Raw genomic sequence first — 25771 nt, 5'->3', positions numbered from 1 at the left:
CACACTCATAATTTGTACAATAGTACAACAAACTTGCGGTACTGTTGCACATTGGCGCTAAAAGAAGGCCAAGAAGTAATCACAATAAATAAATAACATCTATACAAAATAAAATATATACATAATGTGCCAAAAATAAATGAAACCTACTGAGAAATCACTCCATCTGCTCCCTGGTATACTTGAATTTGGTAACCTAGGGAACCTCAGTTATCAAGTGCAACCTCCATGAGATGTTTATTGTAGCAGCTTTTTAGGTCACCAGCCTGCCTAGCTCAGAATATTAATTTGTTTTTAACAGTTCCAAAACACAAAACAGTTCTAAACAACATCCCTCCACCATGCTTTATAGATAGGACAATTTTCTGTGTGTGTTATTATTTAGTGCCTTTTCTGATCACATTTGCGACCTGTTGACGACAAAGTCATAGCATGTGTTATTTTCTTACTCGTCAACCCATTTTGTGATTCCCTGTGTGTGGATGGGAGTATTGTCATCCTGGAAAAGATGAAATGGGTGTGTTTCGTTTTTCCTTATGGTTTTTTCCTTTAATTTGTCACCTGTCTTTATTTGGGCTGTCTGTTTTGCGAGCCAGTACTTAGTTATGTTCAAAGTGCATAGGAATTTTTTGGTCCGTCTGAGACGGCCTCTCCTGGCCGGTACAAAGCCTCTGAGACGTGGCTGTTTTCCACACCCAGCCCAGCCTGCCATGGCTCCGGCTCTCTTTCCCACTTTTGAAGTTCTCTTCTCTTTTAGAGAGTATTTTAAAGGTAGCTCTCATCCCTACCCTTCTCACTGTGCTAAATCTCCCCACCCCACTTACTCGGTTTCTCTCTCCCTTTTAATGCCCATTTTACTTCTAAACTGCATCTCCATCTTTCTTTGTTTCTTTTTTTTTTCTTTTTTTTTTTACAAGGGTCCCTACAGGCCTTGCTCTTGGCCTGGCTCCAGGACAGTTGCTTAGTAAATCACTCAGTCAGCAGAGCTTGTAAGAAAGCAGAGAATTCCACACGATCCTGAGCCTTTGATGCTTGCTCTTCACTCGCTCCGTCTTTTGCTTCTGATTCCTCCATTCGCTCACTCCCTCCGCAGCTCGTCTTCTCATTTATTTTACCTCGAGTGAAGATGGAACCAAAGCTTGAAAGACTTTAGACTCTGTTAAGTGACAGATAGGAGAAACATTTTGTGAGCTGGTCCCTTCTGTGGACGCGTATGCATGAGATGGGAATAGGGGTGGTCTGTCAGCCATGTGTTGGTCTTCCTTCTTTGTAGCGGCTTCAAGAAATGCTAACTGATCTGCGTTTTCCACCCAGTCTCTGTTGTAGGGAAAAAACAAAAAACAACAACAAAAAAAACAACCAAGAGGATTAAATCCAGAAAAGTTGCGCCCCATTAAACTTTTTTTTTTTTTTGCCTGCTCTTCCGTAAAGCTGATTTTCACCCAGACTCATTATACCTCCAAAATAATTATGGGTGATCCACTGGTGCTTGAGGTAATTGGTGTGTAAAAGGAGAAGTGCCTAAATATAGAAGTATAATCTAAACTTTGTTTGCAGCTAGAACTGCATGGCTCCATCAGCTGGAGCCCCTCCTTTTCCTCCCATTTGGCCCATAGCTGCCCCCATATGGGATCACTTAAAGATCTCTCGGGTCATCGTGTGATGGCTCACAGGAAGGTGGTTGGTGCTGGTGGTTGTGGTGGGAGGGTAAGGCGACATCAACAATCCTAAACTCTACTTTTCTGCAGGTGGTGATGGCCCCACATGAACCTCCGGTGGTGTTTGTTGATAACTACATCAAGCTCCTGGCTGATGGCAATCCCGAGACCTTCCAGAAGATTCTGGATATGAAGGTCAGTTAGCTTGTCTCTGCCAGTGTGGATTTTCTCATCTAGCTTTCAACGATATCTCCCATAAGGCTGTGCTGCATAGGTTCATTTACCTGTCGTTGTTATCCTGCGTCCTTTATTATTATTTTTTTAAATATATATTTGTGTGTGCTTTATTTTTATTTTGTGTGCGTAGGGCCTGAAGCGCAGCGAGCAGAGCAGCATGCTGGAGCTCTTCAGGCAAAGGCTACCCACTCCGCCCTCGGGGGCAGACGGTGGGCCCTCTCTGTCCTTCAGTACCCCCACCCCTGAGCAGGAATCCTCACGTATCCGCAAACTAGAGAAGCTCATTAAGAAGAGGCTGTGAAATCGCATCTTGAAAAGCGTAGGCTGGCATGGCCTTCAACTTTGTTGCGGTTATTCATCGCAAAGACTCCATCATTGTGCTGCGTTCTGTATTCGTGGAGAAGGAGGAAGAAGTTGACTGAGTTTTCTGACTGATGCCTACCCAAGCTGAGAGTGGATTATGAGGAAACTTCCTTAACTGTTTGATGTTGTTACACATGTCATGTACCTCTGTGGTTTTATTACACTAAAGCCCGAGTTTTGTAACATTACTTAATTGTTGCACAGTTTTTTGTTGTTTTGCAGAATGTGGAGTTGTTGACTAAACTCTAATCAGAGAGCTTCTGGCTGCTTCTCTCTCGACATATCTATTCCAGGAGGCCTGATCTTAATTAAAGCTGAAAATACTATACTTCAAGGATAACCGTGGGTTTTCTTTTTTTGCTCATCTGTTTTAATTCAGTGTGGGGTTGAAATCTGTGTGCCATTCATTAAAAGGGGGCGTGATCATAGGTGTTCTGATTGTTTTTGCTGTGTTTGTCCCGTGACCCAAACTGAACTCGTAGCTTCTTTAAGCAAACGGGATCTTTGGATTCCCTTCGGTTTTTAACACTTAGGCTGTCTTTGACCTTAATCGCACAAGTGTGCAGTCATATTCTGTAAAGGTTACTCCTCTGTTAAAAATCATCTTTAGTGATAGAAGGTAAAGGTTTTCTTTTAGTGAATGTGTGTCCATAAAAGTGCACAAATAGGTTTGTTTTTTGATCTCAAGGTCAAATATATTCCAAATTTGGCTTGCAGACACCAAAACCTTATCCGATGCCTTTTCCCTGGCTGTGTTTATGCATTTTGACATCGGTGTCTCCCAACTCCATAAGTCCTCATTGGCAAACTAGATGGCTGCATTTAGTGTGCACATTATTTTACATCTTGGGCCACATGCAGCCCTCTGTTATGCTACATTGGCCAGAGCAGTAAAACAACATAAACGTGTAAAACTGGAGAAAAAGTTTTTTAAAAATGTGGACTTAATTTAAAAAAGAAAAAAAAAAACATTTTCTGTAAGTTAACTGATTTTATTTTATTTTTTTGTATCCATTACTTTTATTACTTTGGTGTAGTATGAATGCCAGTGGGGCGGTGGTCTTTATCAATAGGAAACGCTAGTCCTATGAAAATACAGTTTTAAAAAAATCAAAATCTATATGCACTCCTTCACATTTTGGAAAATTGTGTTAGGAAAAAGTCTTTGCCATTCCTGTGCCCAGGCCTTATGTTTGATACTCCTGCATTAGTTCCTTCAGGTGCAAAATGCCACTGCTTTGGCAACAGTGCAAAGCATAAAGTTTTTCCTTATGCTTCATAACATGGGCGTACACTACTTCTTTTCTCACTTGCGCGTTTCGAACAATACCAGGAAAACGCATCAACCTGATTTCGCCAGGTTGCAAGTGAATGAGGATCTGGAAAAGTTCCCATGCCTGGCCCGGTCTCTTGTTGCTAATTATCTTCTGACCAATCAGCAGCCACTCAAGTGATTCGAAAGGCGTTTCCTTTCCTGTGTTCGTGGATCTGAAAGCCCCCTTTGAAGGGGGAAGAAGTTTGAAGAGGACCCGCGGGCAGCAGGACAAGCTCAGTGTTTCTCAGAGACAAACCTGCTCAAGTCTCTCTGAATGTCTTCACCGTGGAGGTGGCACAAAGTGCTCGGCGTTTTTGAGATGTTAAGATAAAGAAGTTCGAAAGCTCGAGTTTCTGGCTTTGGCGTTGTGGAGGGAAGGAAACTGATTTACCGCCTGGTTGATGACTTTTCCAGCGTGCAGCCGTGAATGCTGTCCGGGAAGAGGTTAGCAGCTACACCGCGGGACTCTGTGACGGAATAATTAAGAAGAAGAAGAAGAAGAATACGGCGGACTGCACGCTGGAAGGAATCCTCTTTCGTAACCTGCCTCTTACTCGCTGGGATTTTGCAACTTTTACCTAGAAATGGTTGGCAGTTTGAACTTGCCAAATTTATGTGAAGGAGATCCTCTGGATATGAGTTGCAGGGCTGAGAGAGGACTTGATAGCCCGGACTCTGGCTTACCCCCTAGTCCGAGCCCCAGTGCCTGGCTGCTGCCTGTGTCCGCAGATAAAGCCGGTGGAGTGAGCTCTGTGTCCGAAGACGAAGGAAGGGGTTCCCTGGTACGTACCACCAGTGTGTCTCACTACATCCTGTGATCTAACCCATCAGTTTCCTGTCGGAGCAAAACAAATGGTCGTGAACTGCACCTGAAATCTGACTTCTTGCTCTTAAAAATGACTGTTTTACTTTTGAATGCATGTTGCTATTGATTTGAGACATAAAGTAGAGGTTATTGAAGTTACTAGGCAACAGCCTAGTTTTTTAAGTTATTTGTTTATATGCGTAAAAAACCAAAACGTCTTGTTTAAAGCGCCTGTGGCTCTGAACTGGGCCAAAGGTCCCATGTATCCACTGAGGGTCTGTTTCATGTTTTGCAGGTTCCAGCTTTACCTGCTGGATCTTTCCCACAGCTACACCCGCTGTCCTTCGGGGAAGGCATAGCACTTGATCCATTACCACCAAAGGAAATGAGGTGTGTTGTCTTTGATGTGACAGCCCAAAAAGCACGTACAAGAGAAAAGTGGCACTGTTGGCTCACGAGTTAGCTTTACTGTATTTTGTTTGACTAAAATCGCTGCATTCTCTCTTATCCATAGATACACCTCCTCAGTGCACTATGACTCAGACCGCCACTTCATCCAGAATGTCAGCCTGGAGCCGTGGGGCCAAAGCCTCGAACACTGCAGGCAGACCATTATGGCTGTGTCCAACAGCACCTGGCGCCACTACGTGACACAGCTAGAGTTCCAGCCTCGCCATCGTCCCAAGCAGTTCAAGAGCACCACCATCATCTACCCCAAGAAAGCCAGCACCATCTATACCACAGAGCTGAGCTACAACTGTCACCGGCTGTCCAGGCGTTTCCTCTCCAGCGTAGAGCTGGATGCTGTGGCCAACAGAAAGTTACCTCAGTGAGAGTGGACTCGCGGGGGGAGATGGCCGGGGACATGCTGTCATTCCCTCGGCCCCTAAATTGGTGCTCCCTTAAGGCTAGTTGCCACTGACCTGCTGTCTTGTCTTTTTTTGTTTTTTTTTTAACACTTGTGTAGCCTGCTATCATTTTATGAAGTGTGTTTATATAACATGTTACAGAGAACAAAGGAGGTAAGACATGGTTTGAGTAGATTAAATATTCAGACCATGTCAGGACATGTTTATATCCCTGCCAATGAATGAAGCTCTCCACTAGCATGGGTGTTACTTTTGAATGCTTCAGGTTGTAGTTGGTTGAAAGGTTTCCAGAGGTGTAATGATGTGTTGTTTTTATTAGCTGTAGAAACAATATGGACCAAAATTAGGACAATGCATATTTGCTCTCAGCGAATTGTGTTGCATTAAGCTGGTCAAGCGTGTGAGTGGCTTCTTTAAAATTATCTTTAAAGCGATGAGGCTGTAGCTAAAGAGAGGAGCACCTTTTAACACTGCTGAGGATGTTAAACGAGCAGAAGAGCAGTAAACACTCTTTTTTTTTTTTTTAAATATATATGCTAAAAAAATATATCACTAACTTATCCACACTGTACAAAACATCTGGTTTTGTTTTTTGTTTTTTTTGTGCACAGCCAACAACTTAAGCTCTTTGCAAGCCTTGCCTCTAGCTACTGTTAAAGGCCGCACTTAATATTGTATGATGTAAATATTGATGGATTAAGGAAACTTCTCTATTCATAATCGTGTGTAAGCTTAAACTGAACAAGCAGGTAGTTTAGATGAATCATGAGTGTGGAGTTTACTGAAGTGGATACTATGTTGGTATACTTTACTAGCTTACTAGTCAAAGTAACAAGCTGCATTCCCCTGCTACAACTTTCCCTGTGACCTGTTTGGAGTTAGTATTTATCTTGTTGATATTTTAGATCTGACTTTTTTTTTATTATCAGATGGTTAAATGAGTCTCTACACAAGTGTGGTGTGCTGAGGAGTATTTTTGTAACTTCTTTTTAAAATCTTAATTGGTGTATTGGTTGACTCTTCTTCTTTTCCCCCCACATCAGTCACATATTCAGTGCCAGTTTAAAATAAAGAGATTTGTTAAAAGAACAAGATGTATGTTTTATATGGAGTGAGAAAAAGGGAATGACTGACCTCTAATTTACATTTGTAAACTGTTTTGAACTATTTCATGGTTACAGATCAAATGCTAGTTAGTGTCTAACCTATTGTCCAGACAATGCCTTGTTAAATCTGAAGATCTAACTAAAGTCATCAGGATTTTTTGTTTTTGTTTTTTTTTAAGTCGGCAGCATTAAAATATATTTTTGATGTGGGGTGAATTGACCCTTTTAAGTCAGACTTTTTTCTGGTTTTGTTTTTTTGTAGAATTGTGTTACTTTAATGCCCTCTTGTGGCCACAGAGGCAAAGTGCAGTAATTTGGCTTTCATCAAAATTCTTCATGTTTAAAGTTTGTGCTCTGTTTATTAGCATTGTGAGCATTAGTTCAATATGTCTAAAGCATTGCTGCCCAAGGTGAGTTTCTTCAGAAAGTACTTTCACCTTTGGCAAGTCTTCCCTGATTAGAGGAGAGTATGAATGTTGCAGAAGCCTCCTGCACCATAATTGGACTTTTCATTATTCATAAACCATGTGACCCAGAGACAGACTGGCGACCAGTACAGGGTGTACCCGCCTCTCGCCCTTTGTTAGACGGGAGTTACGACCCTGATGAGGATAAATGGAAGAGAATGGATCTGACTTAATCAGAAAAGGAACCATGAACTCCTGCTTAGAACTTCTTCCATATATTTTGCATGTAAGGAACCAGACTGTTGTATTTTTTATTATTATTATTATTCTTGAGAATTAGTTCTTCGGGCAGTCCTAAAACACAAACAAACTAGCAGATGAAAATAATGTTCTTAGGAAAAAAAAAAATATATATATATATATATATATACACACACACACACACACAGTGGGGCAAAAAAGTATTTAGTCAGCCACCGATTGTGCAAGTTCCCCCACTTAAAATGATGACAGAGGTCAGTAATTTGCACCTGAGGTACACTTCAACTGTGAGAGACAGAATGTGGAAAAAAAAATCCATGAATTCACATGGTAGGATTTGTAAAGAATTTATTCGTAAAGTAGGGTGGAAAATAAGTATTTGGTCACCTCAAACAAGGAAAATCTCTGGCTCTCACAGACCTGTAACGTCTTCTGTAAGAAGCTTTTCTGTCCCCCACTCGTTACCTGTATGAATGGCACCTGTTTGAACTCATCATCTGTATAAAAGACACCTGTCCACAGCCTCAAACAGTCAGACTCCAAACTCCGCCATGGCCAAGACCAAAGAGCTTTCGAAGGACACCAGGAAAAGTATTGTAGACCTGCACCAGACTGGGAAGAGTGAATCTACAATAGGCAAGCAGCTTGGTGTGAAAAAATCAACTGTGGGAGCAATCATCAGAAAATGGAAGACATACAAGACCACTGATAATCTCCCTCGATCTGGGGCTCCACGCAAGATCTCATCCCGTGGGGTCAAAATGATCATGAGAACGGTGAGCAAAGATCCCAGAACCACACGGGGCGACCTGGTGAATGACCTGCAGAGAGCTGGGACCAAAGTAACAAAGGTCACCATCAGTAACACACTACAACGGCAGGGAATCAAATCCCGCAGTGCCAGACGTGTTCCGCTGCTGAAGCCAGTGCATGTCCAGGCCCGTCTGAAGTTTGCCAGAGAGCACATGGATGATACAGCAGAGGATTGGGAGAATGTCATGTGGTCAGATGAAACCAAAGTAGAACTTTTTGGTATAAACTCAACTCGTCGTGTTTGGAGGAAGAAGAATACTGAGTTGCATCCCAAGAACACCATACCTACTGTGAAGCATGGGGGTGGAAACATCATGCTATGGGGCTGTTTTTCTGCCAAGGGGACAGGACGACTGATCCGTGTTAAGGACAGAATGAATGGGGCCATGTATCGTGAGATTTTGAGCCAAAACCTCCTTCCATCAGTGAGAACTTTGAAGATGAAATGAGGCTGGGTCTTCCAACATGACAATGATCCAAAACACACCGCCCAGGCAACAAAGGAGTGGCTCCGTAAGAAGCATTTGAAAGTCCTGGAGTGGCCTAGCCAGTCTCCAGACCTCAACCCCATAGAAAATCTGTGGCGGGAGTTGAAAGTTCGTGTTGCTCGGCGACAGCCCCAAAACATCACTGCTCTCGAGAAGATCTGCATGGAGGAATGGGCCAAAATACCAGCTACTGTGTGTGCAAACCTGGTAAAGACCTATAGTAAACGTTTGACCTCTGTTATTGCCAACAAAGGTTACAAAGTATTGAGTTGTATTTTTGTTATTGACCAAATACTTATTTTCCACCCTGATTTACGAATAAATTCTTTACAAATCCTACCATGTGGATTCATGGATTTTTTTTTTTTTCACATTCTGTCTCTCACAGTTGAAGTGTACCTCTGGTGCAAATTACTGACCTCTGTCATCATTTTAAGTGGGGGAACTTGCACAATCGGTGGCTGACTAAATACTTTTTTGCCCCACTGTATATATACACACACACACACACAACAAAGACCTGAAACAGGACCTGAGAGTTGCATCTACCCATACAGTTTATCCATCTGCTGTTTGAGTCAATTGAGAGAGGACTGTCAAGAAGGAACTACATTTCCGTCACTTGTGTTTGGGATCTTGTCAGAACTGATGGAATTATGAACATGTAAAAATACCATAATATATTCATCCACTATGCAGTACCTTCTGGAAAGCATCTTAATGGCAACAGCTTTATTTTTCAGCATGTTAGTGATGCTAAACACTCTTCTGGTGCAATAAATGCATACCTACAAAAGAATTGACTTTCAAGCTCTTTAGTACAATACAAATTCTGCTTTTGCCTTATTATACTGTAATTCCACGCATGTACATTTTTCAATAAATCTATTTGCACTTATTTTCAATTTTCCTAACATAATGAAAAAGGTGTTTACTAAGCATTTGGGTGGAACTTTATTTTTAAAACATAAATCTTCACAGACTGTGTTTTTTGTTATTTCTTTAGCGTAAATATCTTCATCTTTTCAAATCTCACCTATCAATCAGCAAGCTTCTATTCCAGCATTGCTCTTCAGTCTCGCGCTTTAGTCTTTTGAAGGCTGAAAAGCTAACTTCCCCCGCAGAACCTGAAGGTCGCATTGCGTGACGTAAAGGTGTGGTCGGGGCGTCGAACAACATTTTCTTTATTTTTCATGATTATTTATTTGAAAAAATACACATTACACTCCGAAATAGCTATAGCGTATGTTTGGAGGTCATAATAAAAAAACAAATAAATTAAAAAAGATTAAGTACATAAACATACATCTTGTTGCATGACGTAACAGTTCATAAGTCCCAAACACACGCCCGTATTTTTTCCTCCCCTGTACCACTGAGTGGGCACATTTCCGTGAGTGTCGTCTTGAGGTCCATGTAGTCATACCTGCGTATCTCTGTTTAGCAGAATGGCGTTTTACACTGTGGGGTGGGGTCTTCTTTTAGCCTTGAAGTAATACGTCGGACAATAGTACATTTAAACCGCGAAAGGCTTCACGTGCATATTGAGATAGTTAGCTTGTTACGCTACGTGGCTAACGTTTGGCCGCTTATGTGAAGAATGAAGACCGCTAACGGCAACACGAGTGTCATGGACATGTTTGAAAAGGGACAAGTACTGAAAATTTGTGCCCCAATGGTTCGATACTCAAAGTAAGTGAAAGCTGTCATTTCTTTAACTAATTTACAAATTTCTTTGCTTATGGATGAATTTTGGTGAAACACGTGTACAGTTAATGATGCTCACTGTGCTAATATTTATTTCCTTCAGGCTTGCTTTCAGGTCCTTGGTTAGGAAGTACAACTGCGATATCTGCTTCACTCCAATGATCGTTGCAGCCGACTTCTTGCGCTCAATCAAAGCCAGAGACAGTGAATTCACTACTAATGAACGTGAGTAACATTGTAATATGAGCTGGAATGAGCTACTAGGTTGATTTCTTGCACTTCATACCTAGTTTCTTCAAACAGAGAGATTTTCCCTGCGACATAATGTAAAATTTACTAATGCCAGTATTGTCTGTATTGCTATTGCTGATATGATGATAGTTTACAGCTCTTTGTTTATCTGCTCAGGTGACCGACCACTGATAGTGCAGTTTGCTGCCCATGATGCTCAGAGTCTGGCTGATGCAGCCTGTGCAGTGGCACCTTTCTCAGATGGAGTTGACCTCAACTGCGGCTGCCCCCAGAGGTGCAGCTACTGATAGTTTAAACTAATGCTGTCACTTTTCATTATTTAAACAATGTGATTGTACAGAGTAGCTTTTTCTTTGTTGATTCTTAATATTTACATTTTATTCCAGAAAGTAACTAAGAGTTACTGGGACCAGTAGTTAGGTACAAATCTAGTAAACTCAGTGTACTCAGAACGCTTCAGTATCTTTTTTGTGTGTTGTTTTCAGGTGGGCTATGTCAGCTGGGTATGGTGCATGCCTCATTAACAAGCCAGAACTTGTTAAAGACATGGTGAGACACGTCAGAAATCAAGTGGACAATCCAAACTACACAGCATCAATTAAAATAAGGTAAAAAAAAAAAAAAGCCACACATACTAAACTTTGTTTCTTTTTGAAGAATTATGACCCCTTTATAATATATAACTTTATAACTGTACCTGTCAGTGATGTTTGTGAACGACACTGTTTAGGTACAGTATGGAGTAAATGGAAGAGCGGCTGGAGAGGTGGAGGTATGCACTGGACAGAAGAGGAATTAAAGTGAATAAAAGTGAGGCAGAATAGATGTTTGTGAATGAGAAGGAGACAGGTGGAATGGTGAACATTCAAGATGTAGAGGGTGTGAAGGTAGATGAATTTAAATACCTGGGGTCAATCATCTAGAGCAATGGACAGTGCATAAGAGAGGTGAAGAAAAGAGTGCAGGCAGGGTGGAGACGAGTGTCAGGGGGTGATTTGTGGAAGGATAGCAGCAAGAGGGAAAGGGAAGATTTGCAAGATGGTAGTGAGACCTGCTATGGTTTGGAGAGTGTGGCACTAACAAAAAGGCAGTAACCGGAGCTGAAGTTGGTTGAGCTAAAGATGTTCAGATTTTCATTGGGAGTGACCAGGGTGGACAGGAATAAAAACAAGTACCTCAGAGGGCCAGCTCTGATTGAGCAGTTTGGAGGAAAAGTTAGAGGGGCAAAGTTGAGATGGTTTGGACATGAGCAGAGAAGGGCTGGTGGAAGGATGTTGAATATGAAGCTGCCAGTTAGGGGGAAAAGAGGAAGAGCACCATGAATGTGGTGAAGGAGGATATGCAGAGGGTTGGTGTGACAGAAGCGGATGCTAGAAACTGAGTGAGATGCAGAAAGATGGTCTGCCCTGGTAACCCTAAAGGGAGCAACCGAAGGAAGATTATTTAAAACAATACTAGTTATGATTATGATCCTACTTATTATTGGTATATTAATACCGTTACTGTTATCTTTCACAGAATTCACAAGGACCTAAGGCAGACAGTGGATCTATGTCAAAAGGCTGAATCAGCCGGTGTGTCATGGATAACAGTCCATGGTCGTACAACAGAAGAACGCCACCAACCAGTCCATTACGATGCTATAAAGACAATTAAAGACAGTGTTTCTGTCCCTGTCATTGCCAACGGCGATATAAAGTATCTCCGGGATGTGGAGTCAATCCACGAGCTCACAGGTGTTGATGGTATGTTCGTTTTCAGCAACATTGTAACAAATATACTTCTAACTCTGGCAGTTTTCTTTCTATTTGGCTCATGGTTTTTTCTTATCTTTTTTATTAGGTGTCATGGCTGCGCGTGGGTTACTTGCTAACCCTGCTATGTTTGCTGGCTATGAGGACACTCCTTTGCAGTGTATATGGGACTGGGTGGACATATCTGTTGAACAGGGCACTCCATTCACATGCTTCCACCATCATCTTATCTACATGCTGGAGAGGGTTAGCTCGCAGCCGGAGAGAAAAGTGTTCAATTCTCTGTCCAGTACTTCAGCTGTAATAGATTACCTCCAGAATACATATGGATCAGTACATGATCTCAAGACATGACCACATTGAAAATTAACGGCGTGACTTTAGTTTTTATTGTTACTGTTTTTATGCTCAATAAATTTTTTTAATCTATAGCTGTGCAATTTCTGTCTCTATTGCTTTCCTTTTTCCGCAAGTGTGCGATAGTAGGTTATTAAACAGAATATAGAATAATCGTGGGAAGAGTGCATCTCTGTACATGCGTAGTTTGTTTTTGTTTGTCATGTTTATGTAAAGCATTACTGAGATGCAATATTTCTATTGGCTTCAGGGGTTTAAAAGAAAAAGATATTTCAGTGTTCTGAGAGTGGATAATCAATATGAAGTGTAAGAAATTTATTTCGTTATTTCCTTGTCATGAAGGAAAAAACGGCTTCAAGTAATTAATTATTTGTCTTCAACGTAAATGTCACAATCTTCCCTATAACGAAAATCTTCAATATCATGAAATGAAAGGGGTGTTCAAACAGCACTACAGTTTAAAAATGAATAGCAATAACTGTGGAAAATAATTGTACATAGGACGGACCGCATTTATATTGTTAGATTAAAAATTGTAATAGCGCCGCGGCTTTTATTTTGAAAAACTGCAACGGAAGCTATTCTTTCGGAAGAGGCGGTAGGAGGACTCGCTGGTGCAGGAAGACAAACTTACTTTGCCCTGTTTGATTTCAGAAGCTAACTAGTAAGTATCTCAGTTGCTGCTTTTACGGTATTTTGGAAGTTTCATATATGTCTACTTGGAATCTAGCATAACGTGTTATAGCAGGCCTTATAATAGTCTTAAATAGTTAAAAAAAAATGTATGTTTCTATATCACCTGCGTTAGTTGCATGTTAGCGTTAGCTCATGTGTTAATGCAAGCTTGATACTGAACGCTGGCTAAAGATGGAAGAGTGAAATCGTTGAAAGTAGCTAGCCGTTAAACATATAAACGAGCACTCTATTTGCACGTATTTGTTGCGGTGATGCTGTGAAACCAGGTTATAGTAACAGCGGTTTGACAGTTCACTCCAAGCCTCTGCGAGCTTCCGTTAAGGTAAATAGACTGGGTTCGAGATTATTTCAGTCTTTTTCAACGGTAGTGTTATTACTGAGAAATGGCCACGTACGATAGGTAGCTTACCTTCTCTGTACCTGATAGTTTGTTGAGGGAGGCTGGTGAGACCAATTCCTTTCCCTTTTCTTGTTTTCTGTTAGGTTTCCGGTCTTTTGGTTGGTTTATCTTCAGAAGCCATCAGCAAAGATGACGTTGCAGTGGACAGCTGTCGCTCTCTTTCTCTATGTGGAAATTGGCGTCATTGTCATCCTCTGTTTACCCTTTATCTCTGCCAGGAGGTAAGTATAACTGTCACTCTGTTCTCAAGTTGAATATGGTTTTGCACTCAGGTCTCTGTTGACAAAGGAGATCCTTTCTTCTTCTTTTGGTAGCTCAGTTTCGGGGTACCCACAGTGGATCCATATCATTCTATCTCTTCTGTCAAACCAACCCTCTGCATGTCCTCCTTCACTACATTCACGGATCTCTTCTGTGGTCTTCCTCTTTTCCTTCTCCTGTTGAGTAGCTCAACATCTTTTGTCCAGTATATCCACTATCCCTGTGCACATGCCCAAACCATCTCAACCTAAGATGTCCCCCTGATCTATGCATTTCTAAGCTTGTCTGTTCTGATAACTCTCAAATTAAAATCTGCCAGCATCTTGAACTCACACATCATAGCAGGTCTCTCTGAACATTTCCTTACACTTTTGCTGCCATCCTTCTGTTACAAATTACCCCAGAAACTCATTTACACCCACTCCACCCTGCCTGAACTCATTTCTTCATCTGTATTGTGCACTTTGTGGTACTTTGGATTGCTGAAAAAGGTACTAACTAAACACTAAAGAATGAATAATGACGACATTGTGCATATGTGTCAGGTTTGTCTCACCACTGGCAGCAAAGTGTGGTGTTTGATTCTGCGTCAAATATACTGTCAGCTGTAGTAATCCTGTAAGAAATGTTATGTTGTGCACCATAGTGATGTGACTTCAAATGTTTGTGCAGATGGCAGAGCATTTTCCATCTGAGGATCTGGAGTTGGATGTCAAGATTCTGGAATAAAGTGTTTCTCACCATGATCATAATACTCATTGTTCTCTTCCTCGGTAAGCAAACAATCATCCCTGTCTGTATTTTTAAGGCTACTTTTGGACTTATGGGGGATTTCTTTTTCTTTGGTTTCTAAAGATGCTGTCCGTGAAGTGAGAAAGTATTCATCTAAAGAGCACGGCGCCGATGCCAAGCTGCAACCAAATATGTTCGACCACTTGCACATGAAGCTTTTTAGAGCCCAGAGGAATCTGTACATCTCTGGTTTTGCCGTCTTCCTGTGGCTGTGAGTCTGTGCTCTAATACAACACCTGGACTTTGAACCTGGCTTTCCTCTAACCTTTGTGTGTTTTTGCAGCGTTATGAAGCGGCTGATCACTCTGATTAATCAGCTGGCGTCAGCGTCTGGGACTACGGCTGCTCTTCAAGCACAGGCTGAAAATGCTAACCAGACTGCTGAGAAATACATGAAGGACAATGAACTGTTGAAACAGGTAATTGCACAAAGATCTGTTATTTGTAATCAATAACCCACTTTGAACTGCATGTGGGGAAACTCATATAGGTCAGGGAATAAGTTACACAGTTATTGAATGATAAAACAGAATTTCAAAGTCCAGATTTTAATAGCACATATTAGCTTGTTGCTTACATAATCTAAAGCTATATTAACAGAGTACCCAGTTGATTGTAATCATATAAAGATGAATTGAAATGGAAGCTACCCAACTCAGCTTTAACCTTTAATCCACATCCAGAGCATATTTAATGTTTATAGGCTGCTCAATGGTTTGACTGTTCAGTTTGTATGCCTGGAATATGCTTTGTGTTTTCCACTGGAGGTACTGGGATAACTATATTTGACTGAAGATTTGAATATATGTATTTTTATGTTATCAGACTCTGATGGAAGGGCGGGGTGATAGGGCTACTGCTGAGGGCATGGACCTGCTAAGGAAGGAAGTGGAGAAACTGAAAGAAGAACTGAAGACTTCTGGAGATGGTTAATATCTGTGTATATTTCAGTCCTCTACACCTTCCCTGGAAACAAATGTAGCTTTTATAACTTGTCAGTTTCTGTAAACAAAGACATGGGGGGTGGGGATTCCTTGTTCTCATGTGTCATTGTTTTCCTCTCCAGGTCTGAAGAAGTCCCAGTCAGAGGCAGATGTAATGAAGAAACAGATGGAGGGCCTCGCCAGGGAGTATGACAGGCTGTTGAAAGAACACCAGGAGCTCCAGGTAATGCTGAGCTCTGAACACAGCAGGGTGATGATTTGCTGGGTCGTTCACTAGCTAGATGTAACAATTCAAAGTGACATTCAAGACAATTAACATCAGGCAGGCAGCCTCAGATCAGCAGTGTGGTTCCTCCATATTTCGTGATCAAAGAAGCCATCAATTTATCGTTTAAGCTTAGGCCTCGAGTATGTTTTGTGGAAACATTTAAAGCACAAATCACTAGTGAAAGACTGCAAATTCTGTTCACTTTCAGGTTTTCATCCATTTCTTTAACAACTAACAGACACTTTGAACCTTTATGGAGTGTGGAATTGTATAATACAGTATAATATTTTAACTGATATTTTCATTTTCTCTCCTTTCAGAATCTGCGAGACAGTGGAAATAAAAAGGAAGATTAGATGAAAAGTTAAAGGTTAAAGTGTTTACTTAGCTCAGTCACAGACAATTGCACCACATGCTTGACCATCTGTAACACCGTGTGTCATACTATTTAATTACAAATTAAAGACTGGCTCATCTGAGGAACATGCTTTCGGCTGGTAGCAGCAATGGTTTCAAAAGTCTTAAACCTTTATTAGAGCACGAGACTGGCTTAAATGGAATGAGTAATATCTGTTTCTGCCTGGTGCAGCCTGACTAAGAGGATTTTCTTTTTCAAGGGTGCGCTATCGGGCAGATTAATTGTGCAAAGCAATTGGAGTTCAGTTAGTAAGTGACTCAGGACTGATCACAGAGCACCTAATATATCAAATATCAAACAAAATGAGTGTTTTCTGTCTCATTTGTTTTTGCCACTTTGCACAAGATATGGGGAAAGTTGAGTCGATCTATAAATGTGGTAAATGGTTACAAAAGTATTTTTATGCTAAAGGTTTTCTCTTGTTTTTGTGCAGCCACTTGCAGCTTAACTTTAGTATGCAAATACAGACTGCATGTACAGTTGCACTGAGATAAATGAGCTTCACTTTTGTTTTGCGGTGTTTCAGCCGATGTGCCAGATGTTTTTACCTGTACAGCTGTAATGGATAACAGTAGGTAGAGGTTTTAGCCAGTATCTGTTTGTTTTTTGTTTTTGTGTCTGTGTTTAGTTTTTTATTTCCTTTTATTTGAAGTTGTAAAAAGATCTGGCACATAAAGTAAAACTTTTTTTTTTAAGTCCTAGTTAGGTTTTTGCCTGGATGTTCTTCACATGCTCAGTTTTGTGTTAAGGTGCACAGTTTGCTGGGATTCATATTTTATGTCACAAAAAAAGATTGTCTTTGTTTTGTTATATATATTTTTTTGTGTATCTTTTAATTATCCAAACAAAACAAATCCATGTCACTGTGAAACAGGACCTGCGATTGTCATCACCACATATTTAAATGTTTGCTTTTTATTAGTGATTTACCATTGTTCATTTTCCCGGTAATATAAATACATGTTCATGTTGCGCTCTGCTGTTTGGACGTAAAAATCAGATTTAAGTGCCTTTCCAGTGGATGTAGAAAGCAGAATTTTCTTTAATAAAGGTTATTTTTTCCTGCGCTTTGTTTTGACTTCTTAACACAAACTCTGTTAATCATTTATCTGAATTTCAGGAGCAGGACCACACTTCCCTTCTGGTCCGTGTGCCTCCTGCACTACAACCATTTTTTTTTTTTTCATTTTCCCAGCTAATGAAACAAATCACAAAAAACCCATAATGTGATTGGGTATTAAAATTCTTTATTTTAATATTTCATTTAAGATATTCCTTGAAATTTTACAAAAATAATCCAAGAAAATTATTTACATTCTGATTTCTTTAATGCAAGCAAAGACCTTACATTATTGAGATAATGACTTTCTTTCTCTACACCGTTCTGAGTTTGTCAGCCTGAAACTGAACCTGAAGATGACACAGTCACCTCATGCTGCAACTTACCCAAATAGTACGTGTGTTGTGGGTCCACGGCTCCTTTGAAAAACGTGAATTCATGACCTTGAAATAAAACTGGTGACTGCAAAATTATATTGAATGCCTTTTTTGAGTCACACTGAACATTCTGTTACTGGAACAATATCACTTCACCCTGATATCTAAAAATAAAAAAATGGGACTGACTAAATCTGATTTGGCACTTGAGTGGAAAGTTGCAGGAAACTTCAGAATATTCCTAACAGCAGTGCAATGCAAGAAATCCTCCTTCAATCCACACGCTGTTTTTAAAGGACGCAGTTTAACATGTTTTTAAAACCCAATTTTGCCTAATTTCATCCATCCACAAATCAAGCAAATACTTTCAGTTAAGGTCCCCTAAGCTACCAAACCAGAAGCCATATTTAGATTACAGGTTCTCATCAGCGATGAGATGCTGATAGCCCACAGCAGAACAGCAATACAAAAGCTACATGGTAAATAGTGTTCATTTTCAATAGAGTTTATGCTACTATAAATATTATCTATAAATATTATAAACTATGAAACCAGCATATTACTTAAAACACACAGCTCCCGTTGAAAGTGACAAATACCACAACATGTGATGTTGAGGCAAGTTTTTGTCACTTGTAATAACAGGTCAGATGATGCTTTTTGTCATGAAAATATACAATCATGTAGGGACATATGTGTATAAATATATATTTGTATTTATGTATTTTATTTGTGTGTGTGTGTGTTGGGGGGCAGGGGGAGGGGTTTGCATTATCAATACTTCTGAATACACTTTAGTGTCAGTGGTAGGATGCACCCTAAGCTTTATCATTTGCTGAAAGTAGAGAACTACAGACTCGAAAATAATCTCACATCAAACAGTCTCTATGGGCTTGAACTGAAACTGTCTGATCCACTTACTGCTGTTGCAACTGTCCGAAGAAAATAACACTCCGGGAAAGTGTGTCTGTATTAAAAAGTCTGTCAAATCCTTTACCACGTTTTGAATTTTAAACTGGGCTAATTTAGTCTTTCTGCTGATGTACATATTAAGGGCGTCTGGTATTACACAAATGGGTGGTCGAAGGAAACTGTTTTCTGAATCATAGAGATTGGCAGCAGTGTACACTCGTACACTGCTGCACTAAAGAAAAGTGTTGCGATGAGTCTCAATAATCGGTACTCGACTTTCAACCATATCAATACTTTGGGCATGAATTTGAATGCATTCCAGAGATCACGACTTCATCAGTCATTGCAAAACATCACATCAGAGCAGCTAGTGTACCCTCAGATAATTTCATCAGATCCCTGAACAGAGCTCTAGTTTAAGCAGTCAGATATCTGATCATTTGCTCTCAATGAAAGAAAATGCTAAAAAAAAAAAAAAATGTCCAGGATTTCAGTGACAGACTGGGATAAAAAGAGTTCTTTAAAAAAAAAGTTGTATAAAATTTAAAAAATGCTACATACTCGATTCATACAACTGAGAAATCACTGTCAGATTTTACAAAAATGGGGTTAATGTTTAAGAGAAGAAAGGGGAGATAAAATTGTGACATTGGCATAAAGACACACATAAAGAATACAAAGGTAGAAACACCAACCAGTGAAACGCATGACGATGGAAACAGAACTTTTACATATCAGCAACAACAATCACACACAGTGTTTTCTTCTTCTTCTCCTTTTTTTTTTTTACAGTAAGTACTTTATCAGTGTTGCAACAATACAATCTCTGCCTTATCCAAGGCACGACAACGGTTATTTACAGTTTTTTCTGAATGCTTAAACCCTAACTGTGATTCCTGTAGCACAATCTCTAAAACTATTCAGACTTATAGCAAAACCACTCACTGAGTTTGCAAAACTAAAAGCACAAAAACTGCTTTGCACTCAGTTTGCAATTTTGTAACACACACTTTGCAAAACTGTAGGCACAATTCACTGCACAACACTCAATTACCAAATTTCCAACACACTCCTAGCAAAAGTATACACATGTATGGCTATCATTAACACTAATTTGCCAACTGTCTGGCACACTTTCACATATGAAAACTTCTTTAGATAATTAGTTCACTTTGCAATCAGCCTAAGCACTATAATACAGGTAAGCTGTGTGTGCGGAGTACAATGGAGGGAGCAGGAAGAGTGAGAAGTAGAGGAGGCCGAGGAAGAGGACGTGGAGGTGAAGAAGTAGGATGAAGAGGACGACAAGGACAAGGAGGAGCAAGAGGAAGACGAGGAGGGGGGAGAGGAAGACGAGGAGGGGGGAGAGGAAGGGTAGGAAGAGTAAGAAATAGAATTGCTGATGACATCAGAGCTACAATAGTGGACCATGTCATCAACCGTGGAATGACCCTGAGGGTAGCTGGCCAACAGGTCCAGCCTAACTCGAGCCGCTACACTGGAGCAAGTACCATAAGGACATCTTGAAATGAGAATCGGTTAGCACAGTCACTTCGCACAAAGATTTGTAGCACTGCCATATGCCAATGAGAAACACACCAATACCATTGATGTAAAAATACTGAAATTGTTACTTTACAGAATTGCTAGATGACCAGATGCTGGGGGCAGAGGAAGCATGTTCACTGCAGACCAAGTAACCCATATAGTCATTATGGCGATTGCAAATAATACTTGGAAATAAACACTTGTGTTTGTTTTGATGTGTTTGAATAAACACCAGTACTTGAAGTTTGGATCCCTCTATGCTTATGGATCTATGACAGAAGTATGAGCTCAAACTGACATAGCCTACCTTGTGCACAGAGAAAGCAAAAGCCAGATGTGTTTTGTATTCATACCATCAGTGTGCAGTTGGCGCATTGTGTGCTTAGTAGATGATGGCTTGTGTGTACTGTTTGATACGGAAACACCATTTTTATGAAGGTGTGAAGAGTTAATCTAGCTGTGTTTGCTTTTGCAAGAGAACTACAATGTTTTGATTATTGGGTGACAGGTTTTCTTATTTGTGTGTAGAGTTTTGCAAAATTAGCCAATAGTTACAAAAAATGTGCTTAAGCAATCAGAAAAAACTGTAATACCAGAGCCTGGGGAGCCCAACTGAGAAGTGTAAGATGCAAATTTGATCTGATACCAGCTATTAACAGCTTTAGTCAGTTGTGTGTGTGAAACTAAAACATTTGCACCACTCAGAGGTAAGTGTCATGGCTCTAGAATTTGACAAAAGCAGAGCTGTTTGCTGAAGCAGATTTCACTAAAATACAATTCCCATTTCTAGTGATTATGAATATCAACGGACCCAAAGTTCATATCCAGAAAGCACAAAAACAACAAACTGCTATACACTCACAACTTTGGGCTTTTAAGTAAAAAGCAAAAATCAATTGTTTTTTCCTAAACGAGTAAAGAGCCGATAATCTGAAATTTAAAAGTAAAATGAAATTGTTTTTTAAAGATCTCTGAAACACACATTAAAAGGTAACAGTTGAGTGAATGAGGCACATACCGAAACATCATATCAATATCCTCCAAGTGTTACTGAAACGAGCAATTCTACAACTCACTTAAAGGAGAAAAAAATATCTCAGGTCTCTAAAGGCCAGATTTTTCTTTTTAGGACATATCAGTTTGCTGTTGTGCCTCTGGTTTATAAGGCCACTTTACCTCTTCAGTTCTGTAACACTACTGTCAGCTGGAATAACTTTGAAAGAAAGATCTTAAAGAGGCAGCTTTTGAAATGCTGGTGTTTAAAATAGTACTGTTTTGCAGTAGTCTGTACAAGTCACATTTCCTAACTGATATTTTCTTCAACTCAAAAATATCGTGTTTGTATTTTTTTTTTCTTAAAAGGAAAAACAGCATGTACATTCAAGAAATATTTCAGTCATATCAAATTTCTGTCAGATTTACAAAGCCTTTACACATCCAGCAGTACAAATATAGAATTTCTGTTTTACATGAGATGACTGGACAACAAGTGATTCCCTGCAAATCTTGTTTTCATGTGAGAGACATACTGTGGGTATATATGCGGCCGTCAGCTCTGCTGGCTCTGTCAAAGTCGTGTCTGCCTATCTGTGCTGTTCTCTGATGGGTGGTGTGGCTGGTCAGAATTAGAAATAACCAACTCTTCCTTCCTGAGCACCTCCAGTTCGGTTCCACCGTTCCTCAGAGCTCCGTGGATGGCGCTTCGTTCCTCCTCCTTCAGCTGTCGACTGAGCAGGATGAAGCCCGGGATGCAAATAATAAAGGAGATAGTCCGTAGGCTCAGAGTCAGGCCCAGGTATGCTATTCTGAGAGGCACGAAAAAGATTGATTTGATGAAAATTAGCAAAATTTGGCAAGACATCAGACAAGAGTTGGTTATTAATGCTGCAATAGATTCCCTATGTTGAGTTGTACCAGAAAATTGAGCTAGGGTAATGGGATAATATTTATTAATGTTTAATAATCATAATTTGGAAGCTATAAACAGGAATTATAATGTCTCACGTAGCGCTTCCAGGGGTTACAGAAAAACTAGAAAAAAAGAAGTAGGGTAGGCAAGAGGTTACTGCTAATTCAGTTCAAACTCAATGAAAGTATTTCCAGTAAAGCATCAGCAAATAAATGAGATTAAGTCTGGTCTACAGAAGGTCACACTTAAGGCTGCATTATGTTGAATGTTTGGACTAATTAAAAAAAGGGATTCACAAACGACTGAATAGTACATGTGTAAGTACAACCTGTAGGCGGTGGTGTTGTAGATTCGACAGGCTCCTATGCCCCCACACCTTTTCTGACCCCATTTTAGACATGTGGTGTCAATGATGGCTCCAAAGTAAATGGGTGCTGGGATCCCTGCTGTAAGACAAAGGAAACAAAGTCTTTTCACAGTCACGTCTCCTAAAAATGAAACAACAGGTAACAGCGAACACTATTTTGAAAAATCTGAACAAACATTTTATGACTAAACTTGGACAAACAAAGCAAAGGTTTTCAGGAAGAGTTAAACCAAGATCAAATCCCAGAACATTCCCGACTACCGAACAGGTCTTACCAAGGGTCCGTGTTGCCAGTGCGTGGAAACCCAGGGCCAAAGATTTCAGCTGTGGCTTGATGCACCTGCATAAATAAAATAAAATAAATAAATAGAACATGGTTACTATCATTTAAATCAGTTTCTATTGTTACTGGACAAAAAAAAAAAAAAGCCTATTAGGTAACACCAGAAGTAATGCCACTGTTACTCAAGCGAGTGTAAATGTAAATACAAAATGTAAACCATAGCTGTTCCACTTAAACAACAAAATATATGACATTTGATAAACCTGTTAAGAAGAACTTTTACCATTCCTATGGAAACTAAACCGTCTTTCTGATCTCTGAAAATGAACAGAGGAATAATAAGATGACTATTCACGCACAGCGCAAAGTCACTACATTCCTGCCAGGCCACTGGAATCCAACAGGATCAGCTGACATGGCTTTAAGAGGTCCTACGTTTGTGTGTTAAGTGTGTGCTTATGTGCTCGCATATAGGAGGGTGTAATTCCCTTAGCATAAATCTCTTTACTTGAAAAACACACCCGAGTTGGATTTATAGGGAGAACAAAGCAGAAAATAAATGATTAGCACATGCATGTGTCACAGCATGTCACTGTAAAGTCCACAGTTAACCACCAGAGGCCGCTGTGTGGCAGAAAATTTGAAGCCTGGTTGATGACACATGATTTTGGGTTTGTATACCACCTTTACCTCTGGTAAAATCCTGAAGATGTGCGAGATGTTTCTGTACAACATTGATGCTGTTTTTGTGTACACAAATAAGACTGGTTGTGTGTCAGTGTATTGGATCCAGGAGTGGAAATGCTTCTATGATAAGACTTAGAAGATTACTTGTATCATCAAGCGGGCTCTCCGAGTGAACGGCCCTACAGCTATCCCACAGGCATGTGAACAACTTTCAGGAAAGACTGAACACAGAACAGCCTAAAATGCATTTTTGGCTTCAGATGGCAGGATTAACTATATAACAGGTACAAGGGAGCTGCTATAAAGCGTAGTCTTGGATTATTACATTTATTTTACTGTTACATGTCTACTTGACACTCAAGAGTTATTGTCATAAATCAAATAAATCAGTTTATTATCAGCAGGTCAAAATGTTCACCTGTCACTTTCTAAGTAATGTGATTGTGGAAACTGATGTCTACTGACACTGGTAATTACCAGTGTGCTAAGGAGCATATCATAGTTTTCAATGATACGTGTGCTTCCACACATTGAGATCAGACATGTCAACAAGGTAACAGTATCTGTTTTAGACTTTCCAGTGTCACTGAAATCATTTGTGACTAGCAGAGCAAAGATTTGCCCTCACCGTCATTCTCAACTAACCACTAGAACAAATGTTGGGTTTTTTTAAAATATTAATTTGACAAAGTCCCTTTTTTATAAGTTTGGCAGACAAACAAATCCACAAACAAGTATGCAGCCACTGCTAATAACAGGAAGTTTATACAAGGCTTTATGAAAACAAGCTCCAAAGTTTGCAGTAGTGAAACAAGCAGGTATAAAATTGTGTAAGAGTCAATGGTAACTACAACAAATGACATTAAGCATTTAGGACTGACTCAACTACTACAGGAGTAGTAGTACAGTACAGGGCTTGTTCTAAAGAGTCCAAATTATATGATATGCCCTTCATATGCAAAACATGCACATGCAACAGGTACAGCATTAGGTCTTTTCAGATGGACTGTGTGGGCATCTCCGTGTAGCTTATTGTATCAAGCCTCATCTATAGTCTAACTCAGGGATGTCAAACATAAGGCGGCCTGGCAAAGACTCGAATCCAGTCCATCGGATAGATTTGGAAAATGTGCATGATGACATAGATTTTGGACTTTTTCTATCAGTCCAAACACTCCCACATGGATGTTCACAATATAAAGTAATTCAATACTAGCTTTCTGTAATTTAGGCTTTGTTTTTGCAGAAGCGTGTCATTGTCACTATGTGATTTGCTCACGAATGTGCTTTGTCAACATATTCTTTTTATTATCTCATATCTCATATGAGAAAACAAAAACTGTAATAATGACCTATATTAATTATTAGAGATCACCAAAATCTACAGATTTTTCTTTATCAATTAGAAAACAGATTTTTTAAATATTGATTTATATATTTATTAGGGGTGCAACGATACACAAAATTCACGGTTCGGTTCGGTTCGATACTTTGGTGTCACGGTTCGATATTTTTTCGATACAAAAAATGTTCATGCATTTTTAATTTGTCATTTATTAAAATTATAAATATATATTTTAACTCAAAAGTACAGTTTTTGAATTTAACCCTAACCCTTGTGCGTGTTTTTTATTTTGACAGCGAATGCGCACCTGCGGACCACTTATGTGCAGCCCTGGTTATTTAGCTCATCATATTGCAGCCACAGAAATTCTTTTGTCCATGAAACCATAAAGCTGCACTTTCTTTTTGCCTTATAGTCTCATTTGTCATAACTTCTCCGTTTTGTGGTAAGCTTTTCTTTGGCTGTCACTTCTTCACCCTGACCTGTCTTATTTGGCTCAGCAGAACTGAAATGCTTTTACACACTCACTCACATAAGCTCAGCGATTCTCTGCGCGATCAACCTCTCACATGTTTAAGCTTGCTGCGGGAGATTTCACTTGTCATGTTTGCATAGTAAGCTAACGATTAATAAGACGATGTCAGAGGAATTGGTGCACAAATTATCATCACTCACAGATCAGTGCTGTCGCTCTCTATACACAGTTTGCACGATTGCAAAGTGAAAGCAAAAAAACAAGCGCAAATTCAAACGCGATTTCAATATGTCACATATTGACAGTGGCTCACCGATGCCAATGACATAATTACCCAGCTACATTTCCGAAAGAATGCAGAAGCATTGACATATATTTTTCCTGGTAGCCAGACTGAAAAAATCGCTAGCTCCGGGACGTCGGGCTAGCGATATTGCGAGCCCTGTATCTGATTGAGGAATCACTCATCTTTGGAAAAGAGAGTTTATTACAGAGAAATGGCTCTTTCCAAAATAAAAGCGATACTATCCGCTTCTTCTGGGCTATATTCTCAGCAGCATAAGGAGAATCATGTGCTAACAGCTGTCTAAATGACTCGGCTAAAGTTAGTAGCATGCTTGTTGTTTTTGTCTTTGCA

The 25771-nt window shown here is 39.9% G+C and overlaps 4 protein-coding genes across 4 annotated transcripts in view; 3 read left to right on the top strand and 1 right to left on the bottom strand.

Moving 5' to 3' along the window:
- The window catches only part of vps53 (VPS53 subunit of GARP complex), a 29927-nt gene extending 27335 nt beyond the window's left edge, over positions 1-2592 (top strand). Inside the window, exons 21-22 of the mRNA XM_082503456.1 lie at positions 1749-1853; positions 2026-2592. Coding sequence (XP_082359582.1) covers positions 1749-1853; positions 2026-2196 — 276 coding nt within the window. The 3' untranslated portion in view covers positions 2197-2592. The remainder of the gene's footprint in view (positions 1-1748; positions 1854-2025) is intronic.
- A 1025-nt stretch (positions 2593-3617) lies between these two features.
- rflnb (refilin B) lies at positions 3618-6339 on the top strand. The gene is made up of 3 exons (XM_082503466.1): positions 3618-4355; positions 4674-4768; positions 4893-6339. The coding sequence occupies exons 1-3, from the start codon at positions 4158-4160 to the stop codon at positions 5209-5211; spliced, it is 612 nt and encodes a 203-aa protein (XP_082359592.1). The 5' UTR covers positions 3618-4157; the 3' UTR covers positions 5212-6339.
- A 3170-nt stretch (positions 6340-9509) lies between these two features.
- dus4l (dihydrouridine synthase 4-like) lies at positions 9510-17238 on the top strand. Its single transcript, XM_082502727.1, has 13 exons — positions 9510-10014; positions 10133-10254; positions 10438-10555; positions 10767-10889; positions 11800-12026; positions 12124-12388; positions 13572-13709; positions 14422-14522; positions 14605-14752; positions 14825-14960; positions 15367-15469; positions 15608-15708; positions 16074-17238. Exons 1-13 carry the CDS (start codon positions 9923-9925, stop codon positions 16107-16109), a joined length of 1710 nt encoding a protein of 569 aa, XP_082358853.1. The 5' UTR covers positions 9510-9922; the 3' UTR covers positions 16110-17238.
- A 160-nt stretch (positions 17239-17398) lies between these two features.
- LOC309687464 (solute carrier organic anion transporter family member 1C1-like) overlaps positions 17399-25771 on the bottom strand; it is a 40877-nt gene continuing 32504 nt past the window's right edge. Inside the window, exons 13-15 of the mRNA XM_082502457.1 lie at positions 22620-22684; positions 22306-22423; positions 17399-21873 (exon numbers count right to left, since the gene is read on the bottom strand). Of these exons, the coding sequence (XP_082358583.1) occupies positions 21636-21873; positions 22306-22423; positions 22620-22684 (421 nt within the window). The 3' untranslated portion in view covers positions 17399-21635. The remainder of the gene's footprint in view (positions 21874-22305; positions 22424-22619; positions 22685-25771) is intronic.

The sequence above is a fragment of the Aulonocara stuartgranti genome (assembly GCF_965226115.1).
Source record: "Aulonocara stuartgranti genome assembly, chromosome: 14".
Classification (NCBI taxonomy): Eukaryota; Metazoa; Chordata; class Actinopteri; order Cichliformes; family Cichlidae; genus Aulonocara; species Aulonocara stuartgranti.
Note: the sequence above shows the minus strand (reverse complement) of the source record. Positions and strands in the feature narration are given on the sequence as shown.

Excerpts from the sequence above, each read along its gene's own strand:
- rflnb (XM_082503466.1), top strand. The coding sequence starts at position 4,158 with ATGGTTGGCAGTTTGAACTTGCCAAATTTATGTGAAGGAGATCCTCTG. Across the intron at positions 4,356-4,673 it reads ACGAAGGAAGGGGTTCCCTG|GTTCCAGCTTTACCTGCTGG; the intron begins GTACGTACCACC and ends CATGTTTTGCAG. Across the intron at positions 4,769-4,892 it reads TTACCACCAAAGGAAATGAG|ATACACCTCCTCAGTGCACT; the intron begins GTGTGTTGTCTT and ends TCTTATCCATAG.
- dus4l (XM_082502727.1), top strand. The coding sequence starts at position 9,923 with ATGAAGACCGCTAACGGCAACACGAGTGTCATGGACATGTTTGAAAAG. Across the intron at positions 13,710-14,421 it reads CCCTTTATCTCTGCCAGGAG|ATGGCAGAGCATTTTCCATC; the intron begins GTAAGTATAACT and ends ATGTTTGTGCAG. Across the intron at positions 14,523-14,604 it reads ACTCATTGTTCTCTTCCTCG|ATGCTGTCCGTGAAGTGAGA; the intron begins GTAAGCAAACAA and ends TGGTTTCTAAAG.